The following is a 17,742-nucleotide window of genomic DNA, read 5'->3' as shown; positions in this document are numbered from 1 at the left end:
CCACACCAATCAAATTGCTACAGCAATCTTAGTTCAAATTTTCTCAGGGAGTGGGCATATATAAGAGTAGACTAATATTGATTTTTTTTTTTGTTTCTTTAGGAGTTTACTGGAGTAAGCATAGACTTAGGGAGGTTTAATAAGAAGTTGTTTATCCTTAGCGAATGCTTTTAACCAGGGATGAAAGACATGTGAATGTTTTCAGCCTTTCAACTCCGGTAAACGGTATGTTGCTGTGTAGTAGTTATTTTTTATATGAAGCCACAGATGGCCAGATGACCCACTATACATCCCAGGCAAGAGGTTTGGGTCAGAGTTGCCTGTGAAGAACCAAGCGCACGCTGGGCAGCTCCTGTGCAGGGGTGGGTTGTCCTGGGTCTCTGCTGCAGCCTCCAAGGAGGAGAAATCTGAGGTGGTGAGGATGTGAGCAATGAGAGCCGGGCCTGAATGGCACACATAGAGTCCCAGCTCCCACGGCAAGTGGGCCAAACTCACCCTCTCAATGTGCCAGATGTTAAGGTCTCTTATCCTTAAAAATAGTAGACTCCATTGTGTCTCTCAACTTCACTGTTTAGTAAAAATTTGTGAGGGTGTGCAGGTTATTTCAGCTAGAAGACAGGGTGATGTCAGGTATCTTGGCTGTTTGTGCGGACCGCACCAGCTTTGCCTCCCTGGCAGTGGCAGGTCCAAACAACCAGAGCGAGCTCTTTGCTCAGAGCTGCCGGCCTCTGCTTTCAGCTCCCTCTCTGCAAATCCTTTTCCTTAGGCTTTCTCCAAGGGTTATGCTAATGTGCTTGCTCAGGCGGGTCCAACTGCGCTCCTTTCTTCTCTTCAGCTGAAACTTAATTCTTTGCATAACCATTTCCCAAAACAGTGCTTGATAACACTAATGTCTCCTTTATAAATCACCAGTGTTCTGCATAGCTTTGTACTCACCTTTGTTTTGAGAGTTTGACATCTGCTTATCCATCTCTCCCACTTATCTCCAGGGATGGGTGGCAATTACACTGGCTCCTCGGTATTAGTGGGTTTATCAAAATAACAAAAGGCTATGTGGATCCTGAAGAAACAGGAGGTGAACAGGGACACAGTAGGAAACAGTAGAAAAGAGAAGTTATTCTTGAGGGAAGGTTCGTTTCTTTACTGCAGTTTCATATTTTCCTCAGATTCTATTTATTCGTATATGCTCATGTCAGAGAAAGAAGTATGGAATGAATTACAGTCCCAGGAGAGGAAGTTTAAAAAGAGAGAGCATTCAGATATAGCACAAGAGAACTTGAAACCACATACTGTGAAGATAGATGCTAATATATAAACTTGTACTGAAGAAGTTCATAATACATATTTATTTCCAAGGATAATTCCCTCTGAGGAACTATCCCTACCTCTGCCTGCTGTTGCTCTAGCTATGAAGTGGTGCTACTGAAAATCCAGGAACAATTTCATCTGTGCAGTTTGGGTTACTCCAGGGGTACATCTGCTTCCCTGCTTTTAAAAGGGAATTCTGCCATCATCTTGCTTGAGAGATCCTCTTTTTCAAAATAAGAGAACAAAATTTTGTGACTGAAACAGTTGTGTTAATTTTAATACTGCCTTACTTCTAAGGATTAAGCAAAAACCAGTTGTGTCTCTTCCCTAGACGTTCTCTAGAACAGTCTCCTTTCAAAGGCACAGCACATACTTTTGTATGGTATAGATTACTTTGATCGTGTTAATTCCTAGAACAACGTAATGATTTGCTGAGGGGAAAAAACCCACATTTTTAACACAGATGTGAAATGCCATCTGCTTTGATCAAAAATGTATTGCAGTTATTTCTGTGCTCTGTGAAGGCTTAGAAGGAAAGAATATAGTATCACATTATTGGCTCCTTGTGATACTCTCTATACACTTGCAGGTATAACATCGTCTTGTTTGGAAGAGCTCACTGAGAAGATCTAGTAAACTGCTTATGAAGCCTGTTCTTGTACTGCAACTCCAGCTCTTTGTAGAAATGGTCCACAGAGCTTAAAATGGTACTGGACTACAAGACACTGTTGCAAACAAACAACAAAAAAACCCACCACAGGGCACCTTAGGTGGAATTTCAAAGAATTATCTTGATGAAACCATTCAAAGATTATTTCATTTACTCAGTTTGTGTCCTCACAGAATAATCAATGAAAATTTTGCCTACAACTTTGTCAGGTAGTTGGAAGAAGTAACAGTTGAACATATAGGCTAAACCAGAGAAAATAGTAGTTAGTGGTTGTGTTGGGTTTGGTTTTTTTTTTTTTGAAGGCTTTTAATTAGAATTATTAAAGAGGGATCAGTGTGATTCAGTGAAAAAATATTTGACTAAAGCCAAGCTAAACAAAATTACTAGTTGCTTTTAAAAACTGGGCTGTGATTTGCCCAATACTCTACATGAGGGTAGTAATAGTGTAGTACAGAAATATACTCCCAGGTTGATCTGTGCTTTAGTCAACTGTACACCAATTGATATTAGTGGTAGATATCTGATTATATTTTTATATGATATTGGCTAGTAGTGCATATTTTTAATGATTTTCAAATCTTGCTATAAAGAATATGTTTGGACTCATTTTGCCATAAAGTACTAGAGATTCAGCAGACATTCTGCAAAATGTTGTCTAACCTTAGCGAGATGGAATACTCTGCAAAGTGATGGACTCTTCATCTTGTGCTGGATTCTTCTGCAATGGAAACTGTCATTACAGAATCTGAGTTCTGCCAAGTCTAATTACACACAATACAGCAAATGAAATTTTCCAAATACTCTTGGAAACATGTCCAGACAGTTTATTTGGTTACCTTGCTAAAAAACAAGTTAGAACATCAATAAACAGGCTGTTAGGACATTAAGAATTTTTATGAACTTGAGAATTAGAACTTGCAAGAGAAAAAACTGAGAATGAAGAAGAGTTTTTCCTAACATTTGAAATTAGTTATGGAAAACTACAGTAGTTATGGTAAGACCATAAAAAATAATTTGACATATTAGCAAAAACAGATAATGGACTCATATTTAAATATAATTGAACAGTAGTTTGACTAAATCATTTGCATACACCTTTCCAAGGGAGGCTGTCTACAATTAAGATGCTCAGCGCCTGACCTTTATGGCATTGTTGTAATTTGATTTCTTCCACAGGCAGCAATTCTCTCAGTCAGGAATGTCAGCACAGAAATTTGTTTGGAGGTTTTCCCCGGATTTGGGTCCTCATGCACCCATTGCCCTGCACTCAGAAACAGAACTCGAGAATGGGAGTAAGCAATTGTGAAAGAGCTGGTTTGGCAGTTCTTGATAATAAGGACAGGCACAGCACTGGGATGTAGTTTGACAAGCATGTCTTAGGTCAGGTGTGCTGGCTAAACTAGCCAGTTTTGCTGGTTTGTGTAATTAATTATAAGAAAAACCTTCCTCTCATTTCTTTTGGCTAAGGTATTTTTAACCTGGATGATTCATTATGTGGCCCCAGAAACAGTTGCCCTAGCTCAGCTGAGAAGATTATACTGAAGTGAAGGTGGAGTTTTAGAAACCATTGTCAAAATAAGTGCTTACCAAATTCTGACTTTAAAAACAAGTGCAGCTTAATGCATTCATAACAATGAGGCTAAATCCTATCATGCTAAGACCATCCCTCACACTTAATGTTTGATCAGGTTAAACTTGCCATCAGCTGTGCAGCACAGATGGTTCACACTTCCAGAGGTGGAGCTGCTTTCTGAGGAGACTCCGATTCCTCACAAGTGTTAATGTTATCCTCCCAACACCTGTATGTGTTTGTGTTAATTGAATATCTCTTTAAAAAATGCCAAAATGATCCAGGCGGTCATGGGGAATGCAATGTAACTACAAGGTTATTCTTCCCTTTCTTCTCTGGCTGTTTCTTGACTCTGACATCTGTTTGTAATGAACAAAAAGCCTCTTGCCCAGGACATGCAGCACTAAAAGGAGCAGGAGGGTTTAAATCCTCCCTAGGTTGAAGTTCCAGCAGCGATACTGTTCCCCTCATCCTGAAGAAGGACCCCTCCCGAATGGACAGTAAGAGAATGGGGCCGTTTCTCACAACTGCACCACCTGGGGCACCCAAGGACAGAGCGGGAGGCATGTCAGACACATTAAGTATTTTCCACAGATCCATGAAAAATACAGATGTTGACCTCGGACAGCTCTTTGCTAACAGTGCGGGCTGCTTTGATCCTGTGCTAAGAACCTTAAGTCTGTGGACTGTATCAGTATTGCTGGTGCACCTTTGTTTTAAAAAAAATTAAAAAAAAAAAAAGGCAGTTTTGGACTCTGCTTCAGGTTCCAAACTTAAGGATGTTAACACTTAACTGAACTTATACTTAGTCTGTTCCTCTGCTCCTTAGGAGTCATGGCTGTTTCTTCTTGGGGTTTAATCAGTGCTGATCTCTTCACAGAAGCTGGAGTTGAGTCTTTAGACATCTTTTGCAACTTCATATTTTCATAGCCTTCAGATAAAGGAAGATACAAAGCAACCTGTCCAAAGCACTTCTAAAGTTCTAATGTCTAGCATAATATTTTGTCTATAATGTTGGGAGTTACTTTGACACTAATGTAGCCACTGTTTATGTGAAAATGAAAGAATGGGGACTGAATTCTTAATATGTTGGTCCCATCTGCATATCTGACCATGTATCTTTCTTACACCACAACTTTACAGGGATTTAAAGACAAGCATTCCCCTACCCCATAAAACAAACAAAAAACCAACAAAACCAAACAAACAAAAACCAAAAACCACCCCAAAAAAACCCACTTAAAAACCAAACAGTTCCATGGTCAAACTTCTGTATCTGTCTTTTTCTCAGCACAGGGAAAAGACCAACCGATTTTCTCATCAGTATTTTCCATTACTGTTTAATATGTAATAACACACACCTATTTTGCAATGCAAGAAAAAACTAATAAACACTTAAACTATGCTTTCTATAATCTAAAATAATAATTATATTTATGATCTTGGGCTTAGAACTGTTCTTATATGCTGTTGTTCAGTCAGATATCACAGCTCAGCAACACTCATCTTCTCCCTTGGAAGTCATAAAGGCCACCCCTGCTTTCTCCCTGTTCAAGCTAGAACAGCGAATGTGTGAGATTTTATGGACTTTGCATGAAATTTGAAAAGCGTGATTAAGACCATTAATATAAGAATGTCAGATACTGGTTGTGCATACTGACTTATGTTTATTTTTAATGTTACTGGCTCTGACTTGACTAAGCTATGTCTACTTATTTCAAGGCTAAATGTAGACTCTCATGTCTAATTTTCATGAAAACCTCAAAGATGAATTCTTCTAACATTTAGTGGTACTTCTTGAATACAAGCTAAACAATACAATCAATGTTGTGTGGTGCATGACAATTGTGTGAAATTCAAAGGTATGTACAGTACTCCTCTCCCTTTTATTTTCTAACTCTCTTTGGCCAAATGGGGAGGGTTTTTTCTGAGTCATGTGGCACAGCCCAGATGTGTAGCTACCAAAATATGGAAGCACACTTGCATTTTCGTTTGTGTGTGTTTCTGTAGTCCAGTTGATGCTGTGGAAAAACAATGAAATTAATAAACCAAGAAAATTCATATGATTGCCTCTAATACTTAACCTTTACAAATGCCAAATTTGGGAAAATCTAAAGCAGTAACTATTTCCCTTGACTAAGAGCATTTAGATCTATCAGTATGTACTTTTAATCAGGTAGTCCCAGAGCAATTAGTGTTAATATATTGTAAAGATATTGACTTTTTGACAAGGGCAGCTTTATGACTCAGCTCACTTAGACCGACATTCAAGGAAACTGAAAAGAGTGACATTCATCACAGCTGTCATTGTTACGCTGGGGCAAAGGCAATCCTTTTAACTGGAAACTATCACATAAAATAATCTATTAACTTATGCCCAGCAGCAAGATGTGGAGGAGAACCATTTCCCAACAATCAGCTAAACCAAACTTTGCAAGATTAGCCAATAATAAATGAGTTCTAGGTAAACAAGTAAATATAGTATCCAAAACAATGCTTTCCTCTTTTCCTCTGTGTCAAATCAGTCAATTACTAAAATCTGCTTACGAAAAAAGCTTACAGGAACAAAGATTAAAATTTGTGTCTTGTAGTTTTCTGACTTTGGGAGCAAGAAATCTTTCATAACCAGAGACAGAGGCATAGTAAAAGCTGGATTACTCCCACAACTTCTTTCTGAGATGATCATATTTTGTTATGACAAAACCAATGACATGAAGGATGACTGTCCTGGCAAGTGCCAGCTCTTTATGTGTGATAACTTTATTTCATTTTAATAAGCTGTATTTGCATAAATGGGAAATATTTTTCCCCCAGAATTCCTGTACAGAATTATTTTAGTTTGCCCTTGAAGTCTCAGTCTGTACCACCCTAGGAAATGTCACTTTGGATAATGGAGGAGCCAGCAAGGGGAGATGCTCCGTTGGACCTCATAGTTACAAACAGGGAAGCTTGAAGGCTGGGGGCAGTCTTGGCTCCAGTGACTATGAGATGGTGGAGTTCAGGATCATGAAAAGAGGGAACAAGGCAAATGGCAGGATCACAACCACTGATTCAGGAGTGCACACTTTGGCATATTCAGGCACCAGCTTGGAAAAATCCCACGGGAGACAACCTTGGAGAGAAGAGGCATCCAGGAGCTGGTTCATTTTCAAGAATCGCCTTTTCCAAGCTCAAAACCAGTCCATCTCCACATGCAGGAAATCGAGCAAAGACAGGAGGAGCTCCTGACAAAACTCAGACATAAAAAAGAAGCAAATGTGAGGTGGAAGCAGGGATCAGTGAACTGGGGGGAATACAGAGACACTGTCTGAAGTGTAAGGATGGAGTTAAGAAAGCCAAAGTCTGCCAGGAGCTGAATCTGGCAAAAGATGTGAAGAGCAACATGAAGGGCTTCTACAGGCCTATCAACAGCAGAAGTCCAAGGAAAGTGTGGGCCCAGTGCTGAATGAGGCAGGAGATCCAGTGGCAAAGAGGCAGAGGTACTCAATGGCTTTTCCACCGTTGACTTTACCAGAAAGACTGGTCTTTGGGGATCCCAGGCTCCTTAGACCCATGGGAAAGACTGGAAGAAGGAAGACTTGCCCTCAGTGGAAGAGGATCAGGTTAGGGAACATTTAAACAAACTAGACATACACAAGTCTATGGGACATGATGGTGTGTGTCCACTAGCCAGCTGAAGAAGCTGGCTGATGTCATTGTAAGGCCACTCTTGATAATCTTTGAAAGATCATGGTATTTGGGGAAAAGTTCTGAGGACTGGAATAAAGCAAATGTCATTCCTATCTTAAAAAAGGATTTTTTTTCAAGAACTACACACTGGTTAGTCCAGTCTCACCTCCATCCCTGGGAGGCTGACAGAGAAAATACTCCTGGAAAACACTTCCAAACATAAAGGACAAGAATGTGATTTGAAGTAGTCGGCATGGATTTACAAAGAGGAAATCATGCCTGCCCAAACTGACAGCCTTCTGCGATGAGATGACTGGCCTGATGGACAACAGGAGTGCAGTGGATATTGTTGATCTTGATTTTTAGCAAGGCTATCAACACTGTCTCCCACAACACTCTCACCGATCAAGTACAAGCTAGATAACTGGACAGTGAAACTGAAAACCAGCTGAGCTGTCAGGCTCAAAGGGTTGTGATCAGTGCCAGGAAGTCCAGCTGGAGACCCATCAAAGTCCAGCTGGAAGCCTGTTCCAAGTGATGTATGCTAAGGGTTCGTACTGGGCTCAATACTCTTTAACATCTTGATTAATTATCTGAACAATGGGATAGAGTACTCCCTTGGTAAGCTTGCAAAACATGCAAGCTCAAGAGGAGTGGCTGATATGCCAAAGGATCACATGGCCATTTAGAGGGACCTCCACAGGGTGAAGAAACAGGCTGACAGGAACCTTATGAAGTTCAACAAAAGCAAATGCAAAGTCCTGCACCTGAAAAGTAATAACCCCATGCACCAGTACAGGTTTGTGGGCCAGCTGGCTGGAAAGCAGTTGCAGAAAGTCTCTAGGAGGTCATGTTGGACATCAAGTTGACTAGAGTAAGCGATGTGTCTTAGCAGCAGCAAAGACCAACAGCCTCCTGCATAGGATTAACAGGAGTACCTGTCACCAACAGGTCAAGGAATGTGTTTATTCCCCTCTATTTAGCACTAGTCACACCACACCTGAAGTGCTGTGTCTACCCCGGTCTCCCGAATACAAGAAAGAAATGGACATGCTGGAGCAAGTCCAGCAAATTAAATAAGGGATTGGAGCATTTGTCATACGAGGAGAGGCTGAGAGAACTGAGATTGATTACCTCATAGAAGAGATGGCTTTTTCCTAGTCATCTCTGGGTAGTTGGGGGAAGTGCATGAAGCCCTGTTCTCTACAAGTCTCATCAAGCAAATGCCACGCAAATGAGGTATTGTTCCTGTTGCAATTCAAATCAACAGAGCCATACCTTCTTTCATGGTGATCAGATCTGTCATCTAAGTCTAGCCTATGAAACTGCTTCTTGGCAGGGATTCTTTAGTTATCACATCAGCAGCTTTGGAATGGTGAAATAACTGTATGGATGTTTAGACTTCAGTCCAACTGCTGCTTTTTTAGTGAGAACTTGTTTGCCTCCTGTGGTTGATAAGGCTTTTATAAGATAGAAGTAAAACAGGCAATCAAAGGCTAGGTGAGGGAATCCAAACCAGAACTGTGAGAACTCCTGCCTACTGCTACTTGCTCATCATCCCAAGAGAGACAAAGAGCTTGATCATGAAAAAGGAACCAACTTTTTTTTTTAATTAATATGAAAGCAGTGGGCAGTCATCATATACATCTCTTGATCCTAGGGTCTCCGGTATCTGCAGTTTCACTTTACAGCTCTTGGCCTTTCTGACTGGTAATTTAGACTTCAGACCCTTGGTTTCCATTTCTTCCAAAATGCTGATGAAAACTTGTCCATTGAAGAAAGAGTGAAGATCTTCACTGTAAAGGGCAGGGGTGGGAAGTAAACCAACCAAAAAAGTGGATAACTATATTTGACCAGAACTCAGCTATTTGTGAAAGGCTACGGAGGACTCTTTGCAGATACATGCGTAACACTGTGGACACTCAAGTGTGGTGCAAAAGCAACTTGTAGTAATATGTTGAGGGAATGAGGATGACAGGGCCAAAATCCTAGTGGAAAGTTTGTGCTAGTCTGTAGAATAGAGGTGCTGATGGCATTCCTGGTAGAGAGTGTCGCGTGTGTTTAAGTTCCTTGACTTTTGGTCAGAAACTGGGCTCTAGAGGCTGAGGGGCAGTGCCACTGAGGAGACAGAAATGCTGTCATGGCTGGCAGGAGGAAGCTGTTGCAGTTCGAGCTCTACTTATGTTGCACCTCACCACCTCTACTACATTTTACTTCCCTTCCTTACCTGTATTTCATATACCTGCAGATGAGTTCTGAAGGAATGTCTGATACTGCACGGGTGTACTTTCTGCTACTTCTACTTGCATTTCCTACTCCAGGACTATAAGCTCCTGTTTTGAAAAAAAATTCCTCCTTTGCTGCCAAACACTCTTCCAAGAATCCTTGCTATTGGTGCTTGTTTGCCAGTCTTTCAGCTGTGCGTGCTTGTGTCTTTGGGCAGCTTGTTTCATTCACATGTGTTGGCACCTCTAAGCCAAGAAAATGGAACTGGCTGTTGTTTCCTCCTCAGCTAGGTTGGGGACTTGGCAAAAGGAATGGCTAGCAGCTCTGTGCTTCTCCACTGACATGATGACCGAGAGTTGGCAGCATGCCCAGGAAGAAAAAGAATAAAAGAGAAAATATTCCTACTGCCTGCTGGCATCAGAGGTGATGGATGAGGAAGAACTGAAGTGGGGTCTGCAAAGCAGACTTGCTAATCTGGGAACCCAAGTGTCTGGGTTCTGCTATATTTTTGAAGATCCCTGTAATGCAAAACTCCTCCTCTGGGAAACTCAACTCCCAGAGATCTCCGCCTTCAGTACAACTATTTCATTTGTCCTTCATTTTCTCCTAGTCCTGAGAAGAGGCAAATTATCCTCAAATGAAGAAGAATCCCAGAAAAATCTCTAGGGAGTGTGAAGTCTGTGACCAGGGGCAGGACCTAGTCCATTTGTTGACATAGGTTCCTTCAAACAACCTTCCCCCAAATATCTAGATTTCACCATTCTGGCAAAGTTATATTGTTGTGCTATCAGTCACACTGCTCTGTCTTCCCACCTCACCCCTGCAATGATAGTTCCCTGCACATGTGCTTTTCTCCCACAATCAAATAAAATTTGGAGTTTTCAGTATATTCAGGTGTGATCAAACTCAGTGAACAGACAAGGAATCTCACACGACTATTACTATGACAATCTCTGCTGTGAATCTGGCTTGAGGCACCTCTCTTTATACTGTCAAGCTTTTCTGGGTATGCAACAATTTGATGGATGGAGGTGCCATTTTATTGTAACAAATTAAAAAATAATCTCGTAGCCAGAGGGATGATGAACAAAATGCAAGTGGATAATAACTGCAACCTGTTGTCTGTATGCAGTGTTGAGAGAAGAGAGATGTATGATTCTTTGCCCATACAGCTTATAAATTTTATGCAAAGTAGTCATAGGACAAACAGAGGGAGAAAAATAATTCAAGGTGTAGGGACCAGAGATCTGCAGTTTTCGGCCCCAGCTGAATTCAGTGCATGCAAACCAAAATCTTGCTTGCCTTTTTTTTTTTTTTTTTAAAAATGTCCTCAGAGATTTTACATTTCCAAGCACCATGTGGCTGACTTCACAGTGCCTCCTATATTTTTATGCACACTCTTGTATACTCCTTAGCTACTCCATGGCCTCATCATGAGGTTTCCGTAGAAAGTGACAGATCCACGTTTGAACCATTTCAAAATCAGAAGGAAATTGGATTCAGGTGAGTTACTGCATAGAGGAATGTTTTAGCTACTGGGTACTCAGTAAAAGCTGATGACTACCACCACTACCATAAAATTACTGAATAAAATGAAGTGCGACAGCTCACTGTGGGTGTACGGACAATCTCAGTTTTCCCAATGAATTACATTCCTGGGCAGACTTGGACTTTGGGTCACTTAATCTGTAGATCTCAAATGGCCTCAAGCAACATATAGATGGCCATATACCGAGATGATACACAGCTTTTGAACTTGTTTAAAAAAGGTCTGGGCAGAAGATAGAGTGCCTGTAATATTTCAGATATCTCACTGAGTTAAATGAGTGTACATGGATTGCTTTGTTGCATGTGTACAACAATCCAAGTTCCAGTTTTGTGTTACCTTGTATTGTAAGTGCTAGTAAAATTAACGAATTAAGACCTAGAACTTTACTTTGAGATAGGTGAGAGTTATTACATATAGATTACTGTTAAGAGAATACATTGTGAGATTGCTCATGTTTACAGACATCAGTCACTGGCACAATCAGGATTACTATTGAGCATAGTCATTCTGATCCATTACTCACTGGATACCATTAAACTGTCAGTTTTATATCTACCTTTTATATATATACAATTTTATATACATACAGTTTATTTCCTCTATGATTGTACATTGTGCTTTTCCTTCAGAGGGGAAGTTTATTCAAAGATTACGATACATTGAAAATCACAAATGGTATTTGTTTAATGGTTAGAAATATTTATCATCTCTTTATCTACATTTGTTTCTTTTTTCTGCATTAGGCCTCAGAAGTTGTTGAAAGGTTTCCTGCAGATTGAAACAACAGAGAGCCTTGTACAAAGCACACCTCTATTTTACACCTAAGGAATATTGCTTAATAGGTATTAACTGGAAAAAATATACTGTAAGGTAAAGCCTTTGACAGCCTACCAATTTTATGAACACCCAGAGAGCATTTAATTTTTGTCTGATCAGAAGCACCTAACGTGACTGTACATGCTGCAATGGAAACTCCAAGACAAAGCTTTGATATCCCTGTTACCCGTACGTATCCTATAGCATCCAGTATGGTATTTGCCACTCTTCTAGTTTCTTGCTGCTCATCCCTGAACATAAGAGCTCGTCCACTTTTTTCTAATTTACCTTTCCTTTCGATCTGGAATGCTCCTACAGAACTCTGTACTGAAAGGGCTGGAGTGCAGCTGGACATGACTTTTTTTTCTCTCACTGGAAGCACGCTGAAGACATCTATTGGGCAAAACATCACTCTCTTCTACCCAGACAGGCTTGGATATTATCCTTACAAAAATGAAGTCACAGGAGAGGCATTCAATGGAGGACTCCCCCAACTCTCACTGCTGGAGAATCATTTAAAAAAAGCCAAAGAGGACATCCAATTCTATATTCCTTCAGATGAACAGTTTGGATTGGCTGTCATTGACTGGGAAAACTGGAGACCTGTGTGGATAAGGAACTGGGGATCAAAAGACATTTATAGACAGGAATCCATTGAACTGGTTCAGCAGAGAGACCTCAGTCTATCAGAAGCCGAAGCCAGGGCTATAGCTAAAACGGAATTTGAAGCTGCAGCAAAATCAATAATGTTGGAATCTTTAAAGCTGGGCATAGAAATGAGGCCAAATCGTCTATGGGGATATTACCTTTATCCAGATTGTTATAATTATGATTACAACCAAAACCCACATAATTATACGGGAACCTGTTTAGATATTGAAATAGAAAGAAATAATGAGCTTAAATGGTTGTGGGAGGAAAGCACAGCACTTTATCCATCTGTCTATCTAGAGACAGCATTAAGATCTTCCAGAAATGCCCAACTCTTTGTTCGCAACAGAGTTCAAGAAGCCATTAGAATTTCGTATGTCTCTAATTCTACTCATCCCCTTCCAGTTATTGTATATACACGTCCAGTATTCACAGATGTCTATGAGGAATACCTCTCCCAGGTGAGTGGAGCTAGAACTTCAGTATTTTAAATTTAAGTGGAAAGAAATTACACTTATTTAGCAAATATGCGAACTTATATCAGAAAAAAGGTATATTTTGTATAAAAACAATAACCTACCAAAGAAATGTGATCAAATGGAACAGTAAAAGGTCTGTTTTTAAGCCTTCCTCATGATATTCATCAAATACTGTTTTATTCTCTGAGTAGTTCTCACAAGTAGCAAAATATTACAAAGCTAGAAAGCATATTTAGTACATTAAGTCAGAAAAAAAAGAGTAACCTCTTCCAAAGAGAATTAATACAACTGGGCTAGCCTAATGTCTGCTTTTTAGGTTACAAGAAAAAGCAATGAAAGGGGGTCTTCCTTTTCCTTAAAAAGAGTTCAAATGCCAGTGAGAAAATTCTGTCCTTAGTTGTACTTGAGTAGCTTTCCACATGGTATCTCATGGGTTTAGTCAAGGTCAGGCTCTGATTGAGATCTAATCATCTTACTGCCGTTCCGGTTACACTCTTCCCTTCATAATTTTTATATATATCCACCCCATCAGAGATACCATCAATCTGGGGAATCTCTTCCTGGTCATCCAGGCAATGAGGCAGTTTAGAGGTTGTGGTCCTGGTGACTGTGTGGTGTCTGGTATCCTCGAACATCCTGGACACAGTGTCACCAGGCAGTGCCCTCAGACCATGGATACCTTCAGGGAGCAAGGGGTGCTGCCAGGGTCCTGCTGGGCCCCTAGTTAATAATTTAAATCCTATAATCCTTACATTCTTCTTTTTCATGTGTTGTAAGTTGGTTTTGCCTTGTTCTTTTTCTGCCCACAGTCCTCTCCCATCCCAGATGGGCTTTAAGATTTTGTCAGGGCTGGGCTAATAGCTGATCCTGAAGTGAGAACTGAACAGAAACAAATTTCCCAGATCAATCTCTGTATAAGGCCAGAACTATTCTCTGGAGAAAAGAGATTCCTGTTGGGGAAAACTCTTTCTCTTGCTACTTTTCTGCTTTAGTACTTTCTGACTGAAAGTACTGAAAAACTGTAATGAAATTAAAAACCAAAACAAAACAAGAAAACAACAACAACAACAAAAACCAAAAAAACCCCTAAAGAACAAAACCAAACCAAAATCACCAAAAAACAAACAAACAAACCCACAAACAAACAAAAACAAAACAAAACAAAAAAGCCACCAAAAAAAAAAACCCACAAAAACCCCCCAAAACCTACAGGCAGTACAGGCAGTATTACTGAAACCAGTTGCTACTAACGCTGAACAGCCAGGAGGCAATACACTCCTCCAACCTTTTAATTTTATATTTTGCTGTATGTCACATGCCTAACCACTGGCTCAGTTTTACAGGCTTGTTTTTCTAACCAGATGACATATATAAAGTGGATATAGTTGGCAACATTTTCTGGCATCACCTGTGCAACCGAATCTCAGAATAAAACAGTATAATTGAGAGCAGAATGTTTGCATCGTGTATAATTTTTTGCTGTCTTCAAAGTAATTATTTTGGATTTGTAGTTTACTCTATGCATTATACCTGTGGCCTTATGTTATAGCTTACATACACTAGCATGATTTTTTGCACATTTCCTCTCAGGATGACCTAGTAAATACCATCGGAGAATCTGCTGCACTGGGCGCTTCTGGAATTGTGATCTGGGGTGATATGAATTTAACACAAAATAAGGTATGCTAGATTAATTACTATATGACATTTTTTAAAAGTGATAAAGTGAGAAGGATATAAAGCATTATGGTTACTTACATCATATCTTCTACTTTTAAAATGATGATTCCATATTGCCAGCAGTCTTATCTAGTTAAAAAACAAGCACATTTGAGGCTTATGAAGATTTTCATTGACTACACAGAATAAGAGCTCAATCTTTAGAATACCAGTGTTGGCTCTGAGTAACTGGACAAGCTGCCATAATAACTGTAGGCAAGTTAGCATTTGTTTATCAACAGTTAATTTAAGGAAAGAATTCCTGTATCTTCATTACAATCCAGTCATGAGATAAATGAAAAATTACTTGTGCTTTCCCAGAACAATTTTTAAAAGACCCTTCTGCTTTTTAAAGTGGTGCATTTAATATTTGAAGTACTAGGAAGAGTCAGTCTGCAAAATTCCAGCTCTAGTCTGTTCTGTATGTTGTAAGCAGCACTTTGATTAATTTCATTGTAAGGAAGACCTGAGTCAGAAGACAAAAAAAAAAATCCAATTTGTTTTAGGAAGGTCAAATACATAGTTTGAGAAACATCATTATAAGGATGTTCAAATAAATCTTTCAAACTAGCTCATTCATACCCAGGGAAGCTAGATACAATAAACTACTGTATGGGAAGACTCTTCTGAAGTCTTCTAAGAGCAAAAAACTGAAACTCTTCAGCACTGCTGGGCTTCCTGTGACAGAAAGAATGGCCAAATAAACCTCCACAGCTCTATAAGGGTCAAAGACCCACAAGCATCCCACTTTGACTCTTTTTTTGTATGTGCCTGCCTTTGAGAAAGCGTATCAATTGCACCTGAAACTTTTTTGCCCATTCCCCCAATGCCAGAACACAGATGAACAACTTGTATTGCTTGAATTTTGAGATTCATGTGAACAAATACAACTTTCCACAGCCTAGTCAGACTATGTATTTGTGCACTAATCACACCTTTTTTTTTCAAAGCTATCACAAGTCAGTAGCCTTTCAGCAATGAAACATTACTATGAGCCTTACTTTTGCGAGAATTGCATTAACCAAAATTTCTAGGCAGGGTTTTATATATATCTAAAAGAAAACTACAAAACCTCATAGACCTCAGATTCACCAAAGTGACCTCCATAGGTGTAAATATTAGCTGTATCTATATGCGGTACTATGCAAATGCCCTAAGGAGACATGGTGTCAGAAATAAAGAAAGAGTTCCCAAAGCCTCTGGTTATTAAACTGTGACAAGCAGATACAGAATATATGCCATCTTCATGATCGATTAGAATAATCAGTTCTCTTAGCATACTTTCAATTTGACCATCCTTCTAAAATGCTTTCTCTTCAAAAATGCCATGAAGGCTCCCTACTCTTGCAGCCTACTTATTCAGGTTAGGGGAAAATTGAAGAGTCCCACAGAGATGATTTGATAGAAAAACTATTTGTACAGGTTGAAGACGTGAGGTTTTTTCCAAGATCACTTCAAACAATTCAAGACATAAAAAGGAACTTTGATCCTTCATGTAACTTCTTTAAATGCATCTGATTCAAAATGCTACAGGAAATATACGGATAAAAAGAAAGCTTAAAGTTGTCTGCTTTCTGATATAAGTGCTTTTTGTAGCATCTCCAGCAACAACCCAACATTAATTTGCTGTGATCCTTGAACTATACAGCAACTTCTCAGATAAACTTGCTTCCAACAACCAGTTATAACTATTATCAAAGCCTCAGGAGAAACATTCATAGATATCCACTATAGTACTGTTATCAGAATGACAGCATTTTAATGGTTTCTGTACTAAACTAAGCAGATATGATGCACTTTTCACAGAACACCTGTAGAACTCTGGACAACTACCTTAGGAGGACTTTGATCCCATACCTCATCAATGTCACCATGGCAGCCAGAATCTGTAGCCAAGTGTTATGCCAAGACTCTGGCGCTTGCGCACGGAAAAAATGGAATTCCAGTGACTATCTTCACTTGAACCCTGAGAATATTGTCATCCAAATGACAAAGGATGGAAAATACACTCTACAAGGGCAACCAACATTTCAGGATCTGCAAACTTTCGTAGAAAAATTTGATTGCCACTGTTATGCAGGGCACAGCTGTGAACCTAGAGCTGATATAAATGACATCCACTATCTCCATGCTTGCATTTCAGAAGATATTTGCATTCAGATATCTTCAAATTCAGTTTCTAATATAGAAGCCTCTGAAGAAAAGATCCTGTCTAACAGAACTGTATTTTCATCTACCTCTCAGAGTAAGGTGACATTATCTAAGCATTCTGAAATAGAAGATTTCCAATATACCTTTGGAAATAATTTACTCAATATAACAGCTGCAAGAAATAACAGTGTTGCAGCTGCCACTAGATATGATTTAGGAGCAAATGATACTCGTACTTTTAGTAGTTCTTCATCCTATAACATAAGGATGTTTAATCTGTTTTGTTTAATTCTAATTTTGAGAAATTTAACATAAATAACCCATGAAAGTGAGAATATTCTTCTCCCTGTGTTTTAAATTCTGAAGGTTTTATTTACAAAATAACCATTCCTGAAAGGCATATGGTATTATCTGTATCAGGTAGCGTTTTCTATACCATAGGTCACACTTCAGCTTGAGTATATTTCTTCAGTTTAGTTCTATGAACTATTATTTGTTGCAAAGATACTGATTATATCATATGACAGGATAATCCAGAATAAGGGACATTTTTTATAGTTTACATTTTTAACAGTTATATTTGAAAAAAAATTGTATTTCTTGATAATGCTGTTTTGTATACGTCAAGTTAAGCTAGTTAAATACATCTCAACCTGGATTTCATTGAGTCTCAGCAGTCAACAGGTTTGACACTCTATGCAGGAATTAATTCCATTCCATATGATAATTAGCTCTTAAAAATATTTGTCTTAGCTTTAGATCTGTGGGACTTTTCAGCATAAATTTTATCTGATTAATGTAATGTTTCTCCACTTTTCACAGTATCTACAGGCACACTGTGATTTTTTCTTTTAATTAAATATGTTCATAACTCTCCAAAAGGTTCTACCGTTAATGTTGACTTCAAATATTACAGCTTCATTATTTAAAATTT

The 17,742-nt window shown here is 39.2% G+C and overlaps 1 protein-coding gene across 1 annotated transcript; it reads left to right on the top strand.

Moving 5' to 3' along the window:
* The first annotated feature begins 11,957 nt into the window (after positions 1-11,957).
* On the top strand, positions 11,958-17,123 carry SPAM1 (sperm adhesion molecule 1). Its single transcript, XM_065655188.1, has 3 exons — positions 11,958-12,920; positions 14,529-14,618; positions 16,464-17,123. The coding sequence occupies exons 1-3, from the start codon at positions 11,958-11,960 to the stop codon at positions 17,121-17,123; spliced, it is 1,713 nt and encodes a 570-aa protein (XP_065511260.1).
* Positions 17,124-17,742: the final 619 nt, after the last annotated feature.

Source organism: Caloenas nicobarica, chromosome 1, assembly GCF_036013445.1.
Source record: "Caloenas nicobarica isolate bCalNic1 chromosome 1, bCalNic1.hap1, whole genome shotgun sequence".
NCBI classification, from domain to species: domain Eukaryota; kingdom Metazoa; phylum Chordata; class Aves; order Columbiformes; family Columbidae; genus Caloenas; species Caloenas nicobarica.
This window is presented reverse-complemented; position numbering and strand designations above follow the sequence as displayed.